The following is an 18,265-nucleotide window of genomic DNA, read 5'->3' on the forward strand; positions in this document are numbered from 1 at the left end:
ATTGAATTTTATTACTCATTCAATTCATCATTTTTGGGGGGTCAGGTTGTGTCATCCCCAAATGACTATAGCTAATGGCTGACCATTCATGCAAGTTTAGATCTAATCTATAGTTGGGCAGGAGATTAATGGGAAGGGGGAGTTCTGTCCTCGTCCCCCTTAAGGTATTTCAAGATGTCTGCGCCTTCCAGACTTACTCATTAGGTATCAAGACAGCCTCAGTGATTTGGATCTTGGATCTGCCCCATCAGCACAGCAGTATTTCTTACGTGTGCAAACAGCTCGAGGTGGAATGCGGCAGTACAGTATGAGTTTTTCTTCAAATATTCCTGGTGCAACATTCCGACTCATCGGGTCCATTTGTGTCTCTTAATCACCGAGTCAGCATTTTGCAAAACCACACTAATTAGTAACATCAATTAAACAGCAGTTGGGATTTTTCAGGATTTATTTGTTTTTACACTTAAAGCATCAAGAGGCAGGGGAGCCCCCTGGATTGGTCCCCAGAAAATCACAGACCACCGAGAAACAAGCCGAAGGCAAACTCCACTTCGGAACGTTTGACTCCCAAAGATGCCACACGATGGTGCTAAAACACTATTTTATATCACTGCACAAGACTACAGACGTTTTTTGAGAAACCTGAGAAAGTTGATGAAATCGCCTGCAGTTCTTCAAAAGTCCACCTGGTGTCACTGCTGCTCCTCTCACTCCGGTTTTAAACAGGTTGCTCGAGTGTACCCTTTTATTTTTTAAACCTCGAGTCCACACCAAGCTCACTTGCACTCTGCCGCACCGCGGACGACGCCTCTTCGCCGGGCATAAAAAAAGCGGATTTTATCGTTTAAATTGAACTGGCACATAAGAGAAGGTACAAGTGTGAACGTCGTGGGCGGGTTTGGCTCGCTTAGTCTTCCAGTCTGTCTAAAGTCTACTTGCAATAAACAGTGCGTGGAAGACTATTTCCTGCTTTTTTTCTTCTTCACGATTTCTACGTGATTAAGGTAAGACTTAAACACCACACAGCAGACTTTCAAATAGCTTTACTCATCGTGATTTCTTCTCTCGTGATGCTTAATAAGGATTTTTTTTTTGACAAATCATTCAACCAGTGTGTGATCTAATCAACTGATACCAGTATTTTGAATTACTATCACGTGGCGAGGGGGGGGGGGGGGAACTTAAAGTACAGGTGTCAAACTCAAGGACCGGGGCCCAAATTTGGTTCGCCCCATCAATTTTGTGGCCCACCAAAGTGTCTAAATAGATTTAATTTTTGACAGCAAGTCTGTACCAAATTGCAATTTCCATCTGCTCAAAGTTCACATTGGAGTGACCTGACATGTGAGTTGTTATCTACCCTTAGTTTCATTTTGACTTGTGATCCCATAAAAGTCAAATCCAAGTTGGCAAGTAGTGAATGATTCTTGTACTACCGGTTAACCTCTCCCTGACACTCAAAAGTTTCCATGTTCTTGCCGCGCTTTTCCGTTTGACATTTGCATGTCTGTGCGGGTTGTCACCGACTTCCTTCGGAAATAAAATATTCACTAAAAATGCTGATTATTAAATGTATTCATGTGTGCATATTTCAAACAGAACAGGTTTTCTTTGACCAACCAATCAGCGGACAGCATCCTGTGCGGATTATTTTAAAATTGATTCTGGAAATTTTTCACTTTTAGTCATCTAGAACATGCACCAACAGTACTGATTTTAAAGGGCAGATTAGACTGACATGGCAACACAAAAACTTAAATCTAATTGGATAAAAAGACAACATGCACACTCTGGAAGCTGCACTGAGATAAAGAAAATAAATTGTTAGGATAAACTCATTATGATTATTTTTGAACCAGCCGAGAAGACCACAAGCATTGAGAATGGAGTCAGTGTGGAAGTTTCATGACACAGTTGAATGAACTCACTATGTTTGTGCTGTGTGTCCATGGTACAATGTTTCTATTCTCCTATTGAATATTGATTGCATCCTTGTTCCCTGACTCCAAACAAGAGCACACAATTTGGTCATTTTTGCTGATTCCAAAACTGAAGCAAAAGAAAGAACGAATCATCCTCAACTGCCGCCGTCTTTTGTCTGAGCGAAGTCTATCGACTCAATACAAACACAAAAGTGCCGAATCAAACAAAGAAGGCTTATTAAAATTGCGCCTGTCGTCTTTTCTACTAGTTGTCTCACAAAGACGCACATGCCTTGGTACAAAGAGAGTCGAGTCTTTTTTTGTACTGTTGATGAAGTCGCCTTGTCATATCTTTGTTTCCGCTGCGAAAACGGTCAACGTGTGTGCAAGTCCGAGCTCTATTTAAATGTGTCAGACGATATATTACCCAGCTGGCTCGTACCTTCCGCCTCTTCTTTGTTTTGTACTTGTGTAAAAGCCTCCCCGAATTTCTTTTTCTTAAGACCACATCAGCACCACTTTGGCAGACTGACCGGCCGACTGAAAGCACGGAGAGGCCTTGACAATCATTTGCACGAGCCAGATAAATGACTCCTAAAGGCCTCCTTGGCGCGCTTCCCCCGCAACCCGATCAAAGGAGCTTAGATGAGTCCGTAAAGGCAACTGGCAGCTTTTTTATTGCCAACTCTCGGGGTGAAAGTCCGTCACAAGCTCAAAGCCACGACTGCCGGAATTGCCGGCCTCCGTACGCTATATTTCCGAGACATCGAGATATAAGTTTGCAAAATCGTGATGAGTCTCAATAAGCCCCGCCTGAAAAGAAACAGGAAATCTGTCATTTTGGTTCGATTAATTTGGTCATTTCCAAAATTGGCATGGGAGTACCACACTTTTTTTTATTATCCATGAGGCTAAAGGAAATTAGCATAGACTTTACAGTAATCATAAATCTCAACTGCTGCTTTAAGACACACAGAGCAGCAACACAAACAACCAAAGCATAAAAAGAAACAACATAATATTCAACACTGTATATTTAAATAGCAAAATGTTCAATCAAACCACACAGTTTGCCTATATGAAAGTCTGCTAGCTAAATGCTTCTACGTTATGCAAAATACCTTAGCTGGGCCATGCGAGATACTGTGAGATTGGTTCCACGCCTCTGCTGTGCTGTTGTTTGCATATTTGAAAAGTCAAAGGAGCACATTCAGTATTTACACATGCACACCTGCGGGCTTGTCACAATGTCCTGGCGGACTCCTGTGACAATTATTAGTCATTATTATTAGTTCTATATAATTTCGTAACAATTCCAATTTATTTTGGGGTGGAGCAAAACACTTATTTTAATTATTCAAATACATTAAAATAATTTTTTGGGTGGATGTGTCTTCTCTTCTTTCAGGTCCTTGCAGTGAACCAGGCAGCCAGTGTGTGAATATGTTTGTGTGAGCTTTTTCGCTGGTGCATGCATCCTTCTCACTGAGTGTGTGTGCGTGTGGAGATGAAGGCGGCCCGCTCCTCATCACTGCGGCTCCTGCTGCTGGTTAGCTGCTGTGTGTGCGTGGCGGCCGCCTACCCATTCCGACCGCCGCTGGATCTCGACGTGACTCCGCGTGTCACCGTCTTGAGCAATAGTAAGCGTGTTTTGTGTCACTCAATCCTCCAAAGGTGCTCATTAACCATCCTTAACCACAACATTAGGTACACCCGTTCAGTTTATTGCCACGCCCGCGAACGGAAGGTTACTGACAACATTAAAACAAAGAGAATTATTCATTTTGTTGTTAAAAAAAAAAACTATAACCTTAATGCTAAGTAGCATCCATGTTGCGGTTTAAACTGCAAATTGAGCAGTGCAGTAACATGTTGACAAAGAATGAAATTGTTATTCTCTGCAACAAATAACTGATATTAGTGTCGTACCGATGAGATGGAAGAAGAGTTGAGGTGTCTCAATGAACAGGATATTCGTAGCTCCCCAAGTCGCTCATTTTGAAAATTCATTTTAATTATGCATTATTGTATGTTTTTATAAAGTCAAAAAGTGCTTCTTTTTCTTACCAAATTACAAAACAGTTTTTGGTTAGAAGAGTGGAATATATATATATATATATATATATATATATATATATATATATATATATATATATATATATATATATATATATATATATATAAAAAAAAATCAAAATATAAAAAAAATATATATTTATATATATATATATATATTTATATATATATATATTTATATATATATTTATATATATATATATATATATTTGTAACAGTGTGAGATTCAACATTTTTTCTGTGGTCTTTATACTTCATGTCGTTATCTTTCTTTATTTTCTTAAACTGAAGCGCTCTTCTGACGCCGCTCCTTTCTTTGGTCCCCACATCGCGACATCTTCCCGCCAGTCTGTCATATCACCCGTGGCACTTTGTGTCTCAAAGTCCTCCCGTTCGGATCCCCGCAAAGACTGACGGCGCTTTAGCTTTTTTTGAGGGGTGCACCGTTACCATGACGACTGTCGCGCTCGACGTCGACTAACACCTGTGATGATACATCATTTTATCACATTATTCTTTTCCAGCCTCCAATAAAAGCAGTGCGCTAGTTATAACATAATTAAATATAATGTAAAAAAAAATAGACCGTTTTTATAGCATGATTTCACACTTTAATTCAATAAATATTTGCTGGTCCATCTGGAATGCACAATTTAGCCACTAGGCGGCAGTATAATACGTACACGAAGATCGTAAATAAAAGAATCTGTTCGAATATCCGTTTTTATGACTAAGAGTCTAACTACTGCAACTTTAATGCTAGTTTTATTAGCCATACCTATGGAATTTTGCATTGGTGTTAGCATTAAGCTAAGACGCGTTAGTACAGCAAAGTTATCTCACCTCAGCTGCATCAAGTGCAGTTCTGATCTACAATCTGCTTTAGTTTTCTATTCATTGCTCTTATTTTAAATTTATTAGTGCTCACTTTTGAGGTCGAAAAAATCCCGCGTGAAGGCTTTTATATATAAATGCCGTCATCCCTGTCATCTAGCCACATTGTATCTTAGCAACCTCATAAAGGTACAGACCACCAGCCAGATGATTAAATCTGTTTTTTTTTGCACTGTAGGTTGTTCATCGGAAAATTCTGAGGGAAAAAAATAACAAATCTAGCCCACCCTAAAAAAAAACGCTTGTATGACTATTGACAATGTTGCGTCACCACCGGTGATGAATTTAGTATTCTACAAAAGTGCCATATTTTGATGCACAGCTATAATTTTTACCTCCAGCATCTTGGGATGATGTTTCTTGGCTTACCGGGTGCTTATTTTTCTCTCCCAACAGCGTATCAAAATGTCCCCTTTCACCTCCAATCTTGTATGCAGCAACTACTACGTGCCTCAGCTTGTTATTACTTCATCGTATGACGTTAAACCGAACTCTGACCAAATTTTATCTCGCAGTTCTATTGCATTCCATTTTGTTTCCCTTAGATATGAAAATATCAGAATTTTGCTTTGTGAAATTTGGACAGCACCGGAACAAAGCCACGCAAGTGACGAATAGCAGCTAGCTTAATGCTAGGCTACCGTTGTTTTTCTTAATACTCGAAAAATCTGTCAATTTAGTTTTCAATTTTATCTGTCGATTCCAAAATTATTTCAAATTGCCAGTGCAGAAAATTTCCCAAAATGAAGAATACGATTTAGCAACTAATGTGTTCTGTAAAATGTCATAAAAAGGTTCATCATTGTTTTTCTAAATACAAAAGTTTGATTTTGATTCATCATAAAGATAATCATCCTTGATGCTGTCATCTCACAGCGGAATCCTCAAGGTATCGTCTCGGAGCATTGTGTTTGCCCACGCTCCTAGTGTGCACGCTCGCTATTGTCCGGGAAATCCCACGCAGCCATCCGCTAATACTCCTCCTCCTCCCGCTGAGAGGGAGTCGGCACACAATCAGACAGCAGAAATGAAACGCGACGCGTCAGCTGAGGTGGGAGGAAGTTGGAATTGCGCAAGTCACAAGTCAATCCCGAGTTACTGTGGCTAAAGGCGAGGAACGCATTTCAAGCGAGGCGGATTCAAGAGTTTACTATCTCACTGGAGATGAAACAAAGACAATTGAGCTAGTCCATTTAGCTTCATGCTAGCATTATTTTAAATACAGTCTTTTTTTTGTGTTAAAATATTTTTATATAGGGACATGGAACAGATTAATGGCATTTCCATTCATTTCAGTATGGACAGACGATTTGATTCACAGACACCCTACCCTAAAAACCCAGCAGTACTTTTTTCGACCAATATTGTTTACATTTGTCGCGACCCTCCAGTCGTATTATTTCGAACTTCCTTTTTATATAACAGTAATACCAAAATAGCTTGGCGACATATTACTTTGGTAGTCTGCTCCCGCTCATAAAACATTCTCAACGTCCGTTGCATGTTGCTGTTAGCAAAAGCCCAGAGGCGGCTGCGGTGTCATGTTTACACAATTCAAGTGGCACCCTGATGGACGGTCCGTTGTGCTTACGCAAGCCCCGGGGCGACTTTCAAGTGAGAACCTTCCACTAAATGCCGCCTCTCTTTTCTACGAGCTCGCAAAGACGATATCGCTTACTCTCACATACAGGCTGCAGAAAAGCCTCTTTTCATTTTATTTCTGTGGAGTGCTATATACAATCTGAAATTATTTCTTAGCCAGGCTGACTTTTTCATTGCAGCTTCAGTGCAAATTGAATCCAGAGCAATATAATGGAAGGGATCCAAAGTCGCACTACTATTCCGCAGTCGTACTCTTGGAGATGCACGCCGGGCGCTTTCCGACACATTTGTGTGATTAAACTTGATGATCAAGATAGCATTGAAAATGTGATTGTCACTCGGCATCTGTGTGATTTCTGCACGGCTGTGAACAAATCCCACGTGTGCCCGCAGGTCTGCAGGGCTGCAGGCGCTTCAGCTCCTCCTCGGCCGTCAACTACAGCACCATGCTGCTGGAGGCGGACAGCCAGCGCCTCTACGTCGGGGCCCGGGGGGCGGCGTTTGCGCTCAACGCCGCTGACGTCTCAGCCGCTCCCGCGCTCATTGTGAGTTGATTCGCTCGTGTCCAGGCGTTTTTTTTTAGGCTGCTTTTGCATTTAAGCTTGACGATGGGGCAAAAAAAAAGTCAGCATTAATCACCAGGGGTTTTCAACTGGTTTTGTCCACCATTATAACCAATAAACAACTTGGGGACCACTGCTTTGGTAGAATATTTTTATTTTGCACTGAAGGAGTCTATTTATTTGGATCTGTATGTCGATTTTGGGAATCTCAGCTACATTTGACATCATTTGGATGGATAAATGATTCACCAAATTAATAATATATCAGGTTAATTAATAATAAATCAATTGTAAATAATGAATCCATTTTATTTAAAAAGAAATGTTTTCCAATTTTGCGGACCACCTGCAATGCCAGCACGGACCACTAGAGGGCCGCGGACCACCGCTTGACAACCTCCTGGTCATTGCGGTAAAGCTCCTGTCGTGTCTGATTGTGCGTTTTTGTTACATCAGATGGAGTGGGAGGCCTCCCCCGAGCAAAAACGCCAGTGTCTTCTCAAGGGGAAAGACAACAAGGTGGACATTTAACTTCTCCCTCTTTTGTATTTATATCCTCAATCAATCCTCCTCCTCCTTTTTTTTTTGCAGACGGAGTGTTTCAATCACATCCGCTTCCTGCAGAGGTTCAACGCCACGCACCTGTACATGTGCGGAACGCACGCCTTCAGTCCTCTGTGTGCATATATTGTATGTTCGACCCGTGTGCGCATTTCCATACATATCATTTGAAAAGTAAACCTCAGAGCAATGAGACGGACGTTTCTTTTCATCATTCTAATAATTGCATTTTTCCGATGTTCCGACCTTGAGCTTCACAAGGCCAGCTTGCCGCTGATCTGCGTTTGTATTCCAGCCTTAATATCGACAAGGCCACGCACCCAGGTGTCTTGTTGCTATGCCAACGTAAAGCTTTAAGGAGAGAATTAATAAGTGAGTTAGAGAGAGTGTAGCTTTATTTTGCACTTTTTAATTGGATTCTTTTTACATATGCTCAATGTAATGCCGCTTCGGGTGGGAAAGGAGAGCCACAGTCAAATAAATATAAATAAATAGAATTTGATTTAATTCCTGTTACATTCTATTCTGTGGGGGAAAAAAGTGGATTGTGCACAATTTTTATTTTTTATTTTATTTTTTTCAGGATGCTGAAAAATTTGAGATGTCTCTGCCCGAAGAGGGCCGAGACAAATGTCCCTACAGCCCTACAACGGGATACACCGGCCTCATCGTTGGTAAGGACTTTCTCCCCATGCCTGTCAAACGGAGAACAAAAAAAAAGGAACTTTGATTTCCTCTCAGACCAGGAGCTGTTTACCGCTTCCCAATATGAGTTTCGAAGCTTCCCCGATATCCGCCGCAACTCTCCCACTCTGAAGACCGAGGACGCTCCCACACGATGGTTAAATGGTAAGACGCCTCATTTTTTTTTAAAACGCTTGCCTCTGTTTCATTGAATTCTTGCCAACCTCCTGAGTGAAATCAAAATATCGAGCCGTGCATCTTAATGCTTGTTTTCTAACAAGTGGGATCGTGTCAGTGGCATTTCTGGGACCATGCATAAACATGAGCCGAGGATATAATTGGGTCTCCTCGACGGGGAATGAAAAATGGTTCTTCCCAGTACTGCCAAGTAGTCCAGATACTGTCAGCTGTCTGTGTTTTACTTGAGTATTTACTTCCTCGTACGTAACTCACTCACTGCCAACCCAGTTAATATCTTTGACGTCTTTAACCGTCAATGGCACTGAATGAGTTCAAAGAATAAAATAAGTATCAAGTGCTTTATTCTCCACATTTGGTCATCCGCCTCATTCTTCCAGAGGCCAACTTTGTGGGCTCGGCATTGGTGAGGGAGAGCTTGAGCAGTAGTATCGACGGCGACGACGACAAGATCTACTTCTTCTTCACCGAGGGCGGCCAGGAGCACGGCGCCGCCTCCGGCGGCCACGGAAGGGTGGCGAGAGTGGCTCGGATTTGCAAGGTGAGCAAAACAATCAGAGATGATGACAGATTTTTTTTTTCCCCTGTATCTGATCTTCTCCCGCCACCTATTCCACCTCAGGGAGACCGAGGAGGCCTCCTGACCCTCCAGAAACGTTGGACGTCTTTCCTCAAGGTCCGGCTGATGTGCTCCCTGCCAGAGTACGACTTCCACTTCAACGAGCTGCGCAGCGTCTTCGTGGTGCCCGGAGACACGCCGCAGGACACGCTCTTCTACGCAATCTTCGGCCTGGGCTGGTGAGTCGCGGGGAAGTGAGAAATTGATCTGTTAAGACAGTCGAAGCGAGATCAAAGGAAGGAAAGCGTGAAACGGGCGAAGACGGGAAAGGGAAATGTGGCAGAGAGTCGATTTAAAAATCTGTCTGCTTGTGTTCAAATAAGTTACCGCCTCAACATTAGTTTTGTTAGCCCGTGTATAGCGTGTGTTCGCTTTAAGCTAGCAGATTTTCACGAGACCAATTGAATGGGATTTAATTAAATACGCAGCGTATAATTGCTTTTGTTCTCTATTTAGCTTTATAGCACAAAATTGCTAAACTGCCAAAGCACTTTTTTGGGAGTTTTGAATGTTATATTTGCCAATCTTTGTCATTTTGGAGGAAGTGTATAAACCCTGTTGTAGTGGGCTGCGTGGCGTTTTCTCCACGTCTTTCCTCTTCCTCTCTAATCTGCTCCTTCCATCTCTGCCAGAACTCCTCCTGCGCCTTCTCATCTCTTCCCTCTTGCCATTTATCTTGTTATTTTCATCTTTTAAAGTAGGTGCGCCACTGATCTACTGTACTTCTACAGCGGTCGCCATGGTTACGCCATTTTTTTTTTTTATCTCCGTTGCTGCTCACACCATGTACTCTGCTCTCGCTCACTCCGCATGTATGCGTGTGTTTGTTTCTCTTCTCTTTTTTTTTTTTTTTTTTTGGTGGGGGGTAGGAAAAACATAAAGGCGTCTGCGTTGTGTCGCTTCTCGCTGTCTGATGTCCAAAAGGCGTTCCAAGGGCCTTACATGGAGACGCAGGACTCCAACTGGAAGGAGTACAGTGGAAAAATACCTGACCCACGACCTGGAACGGTAAATAAAAAAATTTAAAGGTGATTAGACCACCTGTCAGGATGGGTTTGGAGTCTGTTAAGATAAAGTTAACTAGCGCTAGGCTAGACTCCCAGCATGCACATAGCTCCTTGTGTAGACTAGAGCGTGATAGTTTGAATAGTGCGACAGTACACATAAACGCACTTTCTACTGGGGTAGTAGACAAATCCAATCATTCCACCCCGACCGGTTTTGCTGAGGAAACGGTGCCGGTTTCAGATAATTCTACACGTGTAACAAATATTTACTATCAGATTCCCACGGTCGTATCAGCCCACCGCGCTAACAAACATTTGAGAGGTGATGTCAGGCTTAGAGAACACAATCTTACTCGCATTTCGTATAAATATCCTTCGATAAATACGCACCCGGATCGACCAATTACACTTAAACTTGGTTTTATGAATATTAGATCGCTTCATACGAAAGCCATTCTCGTTAATGATCTCATCACAGAACATAATCTAAACGCTTTTGGTCTCTGCGAGACCTGGTTAAAACCTAATGAACTGATGCCGCTTAATGAGGCCTCGCCTCCAAATTTTGTGAGCTCGCATGTGGCGCGTCCTCGAAAAAAGGGTGGGGGTGTCGCCCTCATCTCGAATTCCGAGCTTAGTTTTAGGCCTCGTTCGATCAACGTATTTAAAACATTTGAGGTTCTCATTGTCCGATCCACCGCTTTACCGTCATTTTATCTTGTTGTTATTTACCGTCCACCCGGGGCTTACTCTGGCTTCCTGGATGAATTTTCAGAATTTGTGGCTGATCTCGTAACCAATGCGGATAATATAATTATCATGGGCGATTTCAACATCCACATGAATTTACCGTCAGAGCCACTTACTTCGGCGTTTCAGACTTTAACTGATACCTTTGGTTTTACGCAAGCTGTACAGGCAGCAACGCATAAGAATGGAAATACCATAGATCTGGTATTATCCCGAGGACTTGCAACCTCAAATATAGCAGTACTGCCATACACTACTGTTTTGTCTGATCATTACTTAATAAAGTTTGAAATTATAGTTCCTTGTCAAAGACAAGAGAGCAATCAGCATTATAGGAGCCGTCATTTCAACTCTATGACTGCAACTGCGCTATCTGAAATACTGTCGCCGGCAACCACTAATTTTCTCACATACGCCGACTCTATTGATAATCTTACGAATGAATTCAATGCGACATTGTTAAATGCCATTGACTCTGTGGCGCCGTTACGTCTGAAAACTCGCCGTAGAGTGCCTACTCCATGGTTCACAGATGAAACGCGTACGCTTAAGCAATTATGTAGAAAGCATGAGCGCAGATGGCGTCTAACCAAACTTGAGGTTTTCCATCAGGCATGGCAGGATAGCCTCCTGAAATATAAAGATGCGCTTATCTTAGCAAAAACTCGATATTTTTCGCAAGTTATTAATCTCAATAAAAACAATCCGAAACACCTATTTGATACAGTGGCAAAGCTGACTCTGCGCCAGCCGACCTCCGATAGTTCCTTCCACTCAGCTGACGAGTTCATGAAATTTTTTGCTCAAAAGATTGAATCCATTAGGGATGAGATCAAGAATAGCATTCCAATCGCTCGGTCGAGCACGCCGTTTACCAACGCTGATGATCATGCAACAACCCTCTCAACTTTTAAAAGCGTGTCTCTTGAAAGGCTTACACAAATTGTTAGTGCGGCTAAACAAACAACATGTTTACTCGACCCTCTTCCAGCCAAACTACTTAAAGAATTATTTCAAATTTTAGGACCGTCCGTCTTAAATATAATCAATCTGTCTGTCTCCTCTGGGATAGTGCCAACAGCCTTTAAAACCGCTATCATTAAACCGTTACTTAAGCGACCAAATCTTGACCCGGACTGTCTCAGTAATTATAGGCCAGTTTCAAACCTCCCATTCATAGCAAAACTTCTTGAAAAAGTAGTAGCGCAGCAGCTTATTGATTACATGGTCGCCAATAATCGATACGACACTTTTCAGTCTGGTTTTAGAGCTAATCATTCCACTGAGACAGCACTTGCGAAAGTGACTAATGATCTCCTCGTAGCTATGGATTCAAACATTTCGTCTGTACTGTTACTACTCGATCTTAGTGCTGCCTTCGACACTGTAGACTTCGATATTTTATTAGGGCGTCTTAAAAGTTGTGTTGGTATTTCAGGGTCAGCACTAGGCTGGTTCCATTCCTATCTATCAAACAGGACGCACCGAGTGGTCCATGGCAATGCGTCCTCGGAGCTCTATAATGTTACATGTGGTGTCCCACAGGGATCGGTTCTCGGACCAATTCTTTTTAATATTTATATGATTCCGCTTGGGGACATAATACGTAAATATAATATTAGTTTTCAATGCTATGCGGATGACACCCAATTATATATGCCGTTATCGATGACAGATCCGCGGGATTGTTGTAATCTTGAGAAGTGCCTTGCGGAGATCAAGCAATGGATGTCTCTCAACTTCCTTCGTCTTAACCCAGATAAAACTGAGATGTTGATAATTGGTCCAGCTCGTTATCAACACTTATTCAAGGAAACCGCTATAACTATAGATAACCGTACTATCACTCAAAGCGATACTGTAACTAATCTCGGGGTAATATTTGACCAAACTCTCTCCTTTCAAAAGCACATTAAGAATATAACCAGAATTGCGTTTTTTCACCTTCGTAATATTGCAAAGATTCGTCCGATCCTTTCGACCGGTGATGCGGAAACTATTATACATGCGTTCGTCACGTCGCGCCTGGACTACTGTAATGTACTATTTTCGGGTCTTCCTAAGTCCCGCATCAAAAGTCTACAGTTAGTACAAAATGCCGCTGCAAGGCTGCTCTCTCGGACAAGAAAATTTGATCACATTACCCCAATACTAGCCAACTTACATTGGCTTCCGGTCCATTTAAGATGTGACTTCAAGGTTCTTCTATTAACCTATAAATCGCTGCATGGCTTAGCGCCTTCATATCTCGTCGACCTAGTTGTTCCTTATGTTCCGTCTCGTAACCTTCGTTCGCAAAACGCTACCCTTTTAGCGACACCGAGGGCTAAGAAAATGTCTGCAGGCTCTAGAGCATTTTCTATTCGGGCTCCAGAGCTTTGGAATGCCCTACCAATGGATATTAGGACTGCTACCTCAGTAGAAACATTTAAGACACGTTTAAAGACACATTTCTATGACATGGCCTTTAACTAACCTGTAGTGGCCGATTCGGCTGGAGTTTGTTTTCTCTCCCTCTCCACCCCCTCCCTCCCCCCTCCCCGGCCGGGGAGGTGGTTAGGTGGTACCCATGCTGACAGCGGCTATCTGGATTCTCGTGGCCAATTCAGGATAGGGGAACTGCAGCTCAACCTCCTCGAAGAGCACTGCCAGGACAATTGAGGGCTCCTTTCGGCAGCCCTCTGCTGTGACATGGACATCCACTTTTTATTTAATTGATTTTCATGTTGTATCATTTGTGCCCTCTCTGCATCCATTTCAACCTGGTGATCCTGAAAGGGGGATCCTTCCATCTGTGGTCCCTTCTCAAGGTTTCTCATTTTCCCCCTGCTAGGGGTTTTTAAGTTTTTCCTTGCCCTTTTGGGAGCTTAAGATCAGGGGATGCTTTGAGAATAATTGTCAATTTCTGTCTATGTGAAGCCCTTTGAGACTGCTTGTGATTTAGGGCTATACAAATAAACTTGACTTGACTTGACTTGACTTAAAAAAACACGGACACCTCAAGTGGCACCTTAACTTTTGACCTGCAAGGTCTTCCCATTTTTTTTTACTTTCTTCACCCTATTTTTTGTGCCCCTTAGTGTATCACAGACACCACGAGGGCCAAGGGCATCAACGTGTCCACCTCCCTACCCGATGACGTGCTCAACTTTGTCCGAAGGCACCCGCTCATGTCCCAGCAGGTCCAGGCTTTCGACCGCCGCCCCCTGTTGTTCAGGAGGACCACAGACTACACTCGCATGGCGGTGAACGTCGTCCAAGGCTTGGATGGCAACGAGTACCATGTGTTGTATATGGGAACAGGTGGGAAGCAGCTTGGCGTTTTAGCTCAGCATCACATTCATCTCCAGAGAATGCCGGCCATTTTTCTTTTCAAATGTTATGTCATTGGTTTGTTTATTAGATAATATATGATGACGTATGTGAAAAGAGTGCATTTTTGTGCCTTTCAGATGAAGGCTGGCTGCACAAGGCCGTCCACGTGGAGGGTCTGCTGCACATCATCGAGGAGCTGCAGCTCTTTGAAAACCCGCACCCTGTGGACAATGTGATCATCTCAGTTGATCAGGTAGCGTGTCTACACCACGCACACGCACATGCACGCGTGTTTATTCTTTGTTTGTTGCGTAACAGATGAGCGTGTATGTGGGCTCCCCGTCGGGCGTAGTGCAGCTGCCCCTTTTCAGCTGCCGTCGGTACGCCTCCTGCTACGACTGCATCTTCGCCAGGGACCCCCACTGCGCCTGGAGCGGGGACCAATGCGTGGACGTCATGATGTCCACCGACAAGTACGTGCTCTTTGTCTGACTGAGCGAACGAGCGTGTGTGTGTGTGTGTCAGGCATTTCACAACAGGGCAACTTCCCGTTTTAACCAAGGCAAATAATAAAAATCGAAAACACGCGCGGATAGGCCGATATGCTTGTGCGCGCGTTTATCAGGTGATCAGAAAAAAAAAAAAAAGCCGCCTATCACCTCACCGCAAACAACACCGCGTCCTGTCACAGCGCCCTTTTTCCGAGAAGTTACGCAATCCCTATGTTGGCTGAAAGAAGCGTGAGCTGAAAGTAAACACAATGTGCAGCTCTTTACTTCAAGCCACGTTTCCAACGAAATTGGAAACGCTAGCCAGCTTTTTGTTCTTTATTGATCATATTGGTTAGCGAAACTTTAGCAGAAAGCGCTATTAGCATATACACAATGCAGAACCCGTGTTACATAAACATACGGATTTAGCAGTTAAAACACAATAAAAAAAACGATTTATATATTTACATTGCACTCGTGTTGTTTTCTCGCCCTCGAAGATCCACGTTGATCCAGGACATCCAGCAAGGCAGCAGGGGCTGTGATGACTCTCAAACGGGTAGGTTGAATTCTCCTCTCAATCAATACCAGTGATGAAAGTCAAAGCAAAAACAATGCATGGAGTTTCCATTTTTTGAAAGCTGATTATGCACACGCTGCTCTCCTCTGTTCTTTTAATCCCGTTCTGAGAGAGATCTGTTTGATATTCATGGCAGGGGAATGCTGACTCCTTCCTCGCACTTTCAATCTGATCAAATGTGGCAGCTTCTTGTTTTGGCCTGCGCTAGGTGATAAGATGGCTGAAAGTAAGACGAGTTTAAAACTTTGGACGGCCTTTCATGTCAAATATGCGCCGGCTGCCAAGGAACTGTTGGATGACATTTTCACGAAGGGGAAAATGTCGACAGGGATATTTTAAAAAAAGTATCTTGCCCTACCTGTGTTTAAAAAAAAAAAAAACACGAGCTAGCAGTTTTCAAGCTAAGTACCGAATCACAATTTTTCAACTTTTCCAGAAGTGTCCACGCGCAGCCGCTCGGTGCGAGTGGGCGACGACGTGCTGCTGCAGTGCGAGCTCAGCTCCAACCTAGCCGCGCCGCTGTGGACGCTAGGCGGCCAGGAGCTACACGGCTACGGCCTCAGCTCCGGCTTCCGGACCGGCACCGACGGCCTGCTCATCATCCGGGCCCGCCAAGACCAAAGCGGCCTTTACACCTGCTACAGCGTGGAGAACAACATCCAAGTTGCCGTGGTTACCTACAACGTCACCGTTTCTCCCGACTCGTCTTCTTCGCCCATGGGAAACCCTCGCCGCCACTTCAACGCCGCGACGCCCGCTCCCTCCGAGATGGCCCCGGTGCCTCGGATGCCGCACTCGGAGCTGCTTTCCGCCAAGAACATGGAAACAATGTATCTGTCCCTCATCACCATCCTGGGCAGCCTATGCGTGGTTCTCGCCGTGGTGCTGTTCTACCTGGGCTTCTGCCTGCGGGTTGGCACCCGAGGGAAGTACTCGCTACCCACGGCGGCCGCGGCGTACCAGAGCGGGAAGAGAGACCCCAGGAAACAACAGCGAAATTCCACCCACTTGGAGCTAAAGACCATCTCCAGCAACGGACACGCCGTCCACAACGGCGTCTCCAAGCCACCAAACGGCAACGTCGACGAAGGAGCCTTCCTGCAAATCGTCCCGGGCGAGGCTTACACCTCACCCAACGAGGAGAAAGCCTCCCCGCCGCCGGCCCCGCCGCTGCCCGTCACGCCCGAGAGCAACTTCCCCAACGGGTTCTCGGCCACCCTGCCCAGCGTCCTGCGGCGGATGAACGGCAACAGCTACGTGCTGCTCACCCAAAGCGACACGCCGCACTGCTCGTCCATTTCCGAGGAACTCAACAGGATCTTCGAGAAGCGCAAATGCACTCAGCTGACGGCCAGACCGGACGAGAGCTCGGTGTAGCCCGGGGGACGTGAGACTCGCTTTGCTCAAGTTTTCAAGGGTGTCAAGGGAATGATGGCAAAAGTGTGAAACAGAAGTGGCGAGAAAAAAAACAAAAAACATTCTACCTCACTTCATTTGTTCCCTGAGAGACACTTGCAACCTCTCTGGAATTAGCAAAATTCCAGGTGGTTCAGATCATGAATAGATGGATGTAATCCTTTATTTTCTTTATTTAATTTTCTCTCGTTCGAGTTAAACTGGTGGGACGTGGCCACGATTAACCAGTCACCAAAAATTCCCCATCTTAAATTCCCCTGGAAATTTACCAGAAACTCGATCCTTTGCAACTCTAAAGCTGGGCTCAAAGGAAGACGGCAGCTATAGCTAAACTTTGTTAGCATTAACTCGGTACAAAAATGACCCTATGCATTTTTAAAATGTGTCACTCACAATTTTTATTCGACTCTACTCACAAAAAATAAATTTGGGCACTGATCATAGTCTGACATCCTGCTTCTTGTGATGGAGACAACAGGTTCGTTCACTGATGGCACAACAAAAATAGTTAGTTGGGCTTTTGTGCCAAATTTCCAGAAGGCACTTTAAGCTTGACAGAGCCTGCCTTTCAGTGACTCCTCCAGTATTTCTGGTGGAACACGCTCAAGTCATGTCAGAGCCTCAAATACGTGGAGTCACCTTAATTAATATTATATATTAATATAATATTAATCTTCTACTAATAACTTTGCCTTGGTGTACAGTACACACACACACACACACTCGCACACATTTCTTTAAAGAATACAATTACAAATATTTAAGCGAATCGATATTAAGTAATGGTTGCAAAACAATCCAGAAGAATAATGTAATCATTTCAATGCGGTATTGTTTTATTTGAACCTGCAGTCCTTAAAGGTTCTAAAGGACATCAAGCCTGAGGGAATTTCGAATTTACGAGGACAACCGTCCACAGATGATGAACAGAAGGACATCACGGAGGCGGGCGGGAGAGTGAGGCAGGGTCCGTGTTGAGGCTGAGGTAATTCTTTTTTGTCTTTCTTTTCTTTTTCTTTTTACTGTTCTTGTGTATTATTGTGCAAATGTCAAGATTTGACGCATTAGTGTTCCCACACAGAATATATTGCCATCTTAAAACGATCGGAAATGTGGTTCATCTTTATAACATTTTTTTTTTAAATATGGACAATATCATTATAAAGTATTGTAATATATAAAAACATTCTCCTAGCGTAATTAAATACAACCGTTTTTGCATCGTGATATCGTGGCCATAATGCTGATCTTTATGGAGTGCCAGCCTTGACCACCAGGGGTCAGTATAATCCATAATTATAATCCGAATCAACAATAATGGTCAAGCATGTAAAGAACACACAAGGATCGACACTTGTTTTTCTAGCTAAGACGCTATATCTATTTTATGTCGCTGTTCAGTGTAAAATTGACGTGATAAAGTATTTCATGAACTGAGCAGCATGCTCTTAACTGTGTGTCAATCATGCGTCTTTTCTCTTATGACTTGCCTTGCTATTGCCACGTGTTGTTTTTCTTTTTGCATCTTCCTTTCCTCTCTTGTGTGTCCTTAACTGTTTCTCACTGACACCAATAATGACAGAAGGC

At 43.5% G+C, this 18,265-nt stretch overlaps 1 protein-coding gene across 3 annotated transcripts; it reads left to right on the plus strand.

Moving 5' to 3' along the window:
- The first annotated feature begins 746 nt into the window (after positions 1-746).
- On the plus strand, positions 747-17,121 carry sema4ga (sema domain, immunoglobulin domain (Ig), transmembrane domain (TM) and short cytoplasmic domain, (semaphorin) 4Ga). Of its 3 annotated transcripts, XM_061284534.1 has the most exons (16): positions 747-871; positions 949-1,004; positions 3,331-3,562; positions 6,888-7,039; positions 7,514-7,576; positions 7,649-7,747; positions 8,202-8,292; positions 8,360-8,467; positions 8,881-9,041; positions 9,123-9,298; positions 9,989-10,127; positions 13,957-14,179; positions 14,329-14,444; positions 14,510-14,664; positions 15,183-15,241; positions 15,699-17,121. In XM_061284534.1, the coding sequence occupies exons 3-16, from the start codon at positions 3,430-3,432 to the stop codon at positions 16,637-16,639; spliced, it is 2,616 nt and encodes an 871-aa protein (XP_061140518.1). In that variant the 5' UTR covers positions 747-871; positions 949-1,004; positions 3,331-3,429; the 3' UTR covers positions 16,640-17,121. The 3 variants fall into 3 exon arrangements, with proteins under 3 accessions (XP_061140518.1, XP_061140519.1, XP_061140520.1); XM_061284535.1 differs by lacking the exons at positions 747-871; positions 949-1,004; positions 3,331-3,562 and having other exon boundaries at positions 6,898-7,039; positions 7,416-7,576; XM_061284536.1 differs by lacking the exons at positions 747-871; positions 949-1,004; positions 3,331-3,562; ... (1 more) ...; positions 7,514-7,576; positions 7,649-7,747 and adding an exon at positions 7,767-7,990.
- Positions 17,122-18,265: the final 1,144 nt, after the last annotated feature.

Source organism: Syngnathus typhle, linkage group LG8 (assembly GCF_033458585.1).
Source record: "Syngnathus typhle isolate RoL2023-S1 ecotype Sweden linkage group LG8, RoL_Styp_1.0, whole genome shotgun sequence".
Classification (NCBI taxonomy): domain Eukaryota; kingdom Metazoa; phylum Chordata; class Actinopteri; order Syngnathiformes; family Syngnathidae; genus Syngnathus; species Syngnathus typhle.

What these genes read in the sequence shown, in the direction of transcription:
- sema4ga (XM_061284534.1), top strand. Translation starts at nt 3,430, where the DNA reads ATGAAGGCGGCCCGCTCCTCATCACTGCGGCTCCTGCTGCTGGTTAGC. An exon ending in TCAAGGGGAAAGACAACAAG is followed by an intron (nt 7,577 to 7,648) that starts GTGGACATTTAA and finishes TTTTTTTTGCAG; the next exon opens with ACGGAGTGTTTCAATCACAT. An exon ending in TGTGTTGTATATGGGAACAG is followed by an intron (nt 14,180 to 14,328) that starts GTGGGAAGCAGC and finishes TGTGCCTTTCAG; the next exon opens with ATGAAGGCTGGCTGCACAAG.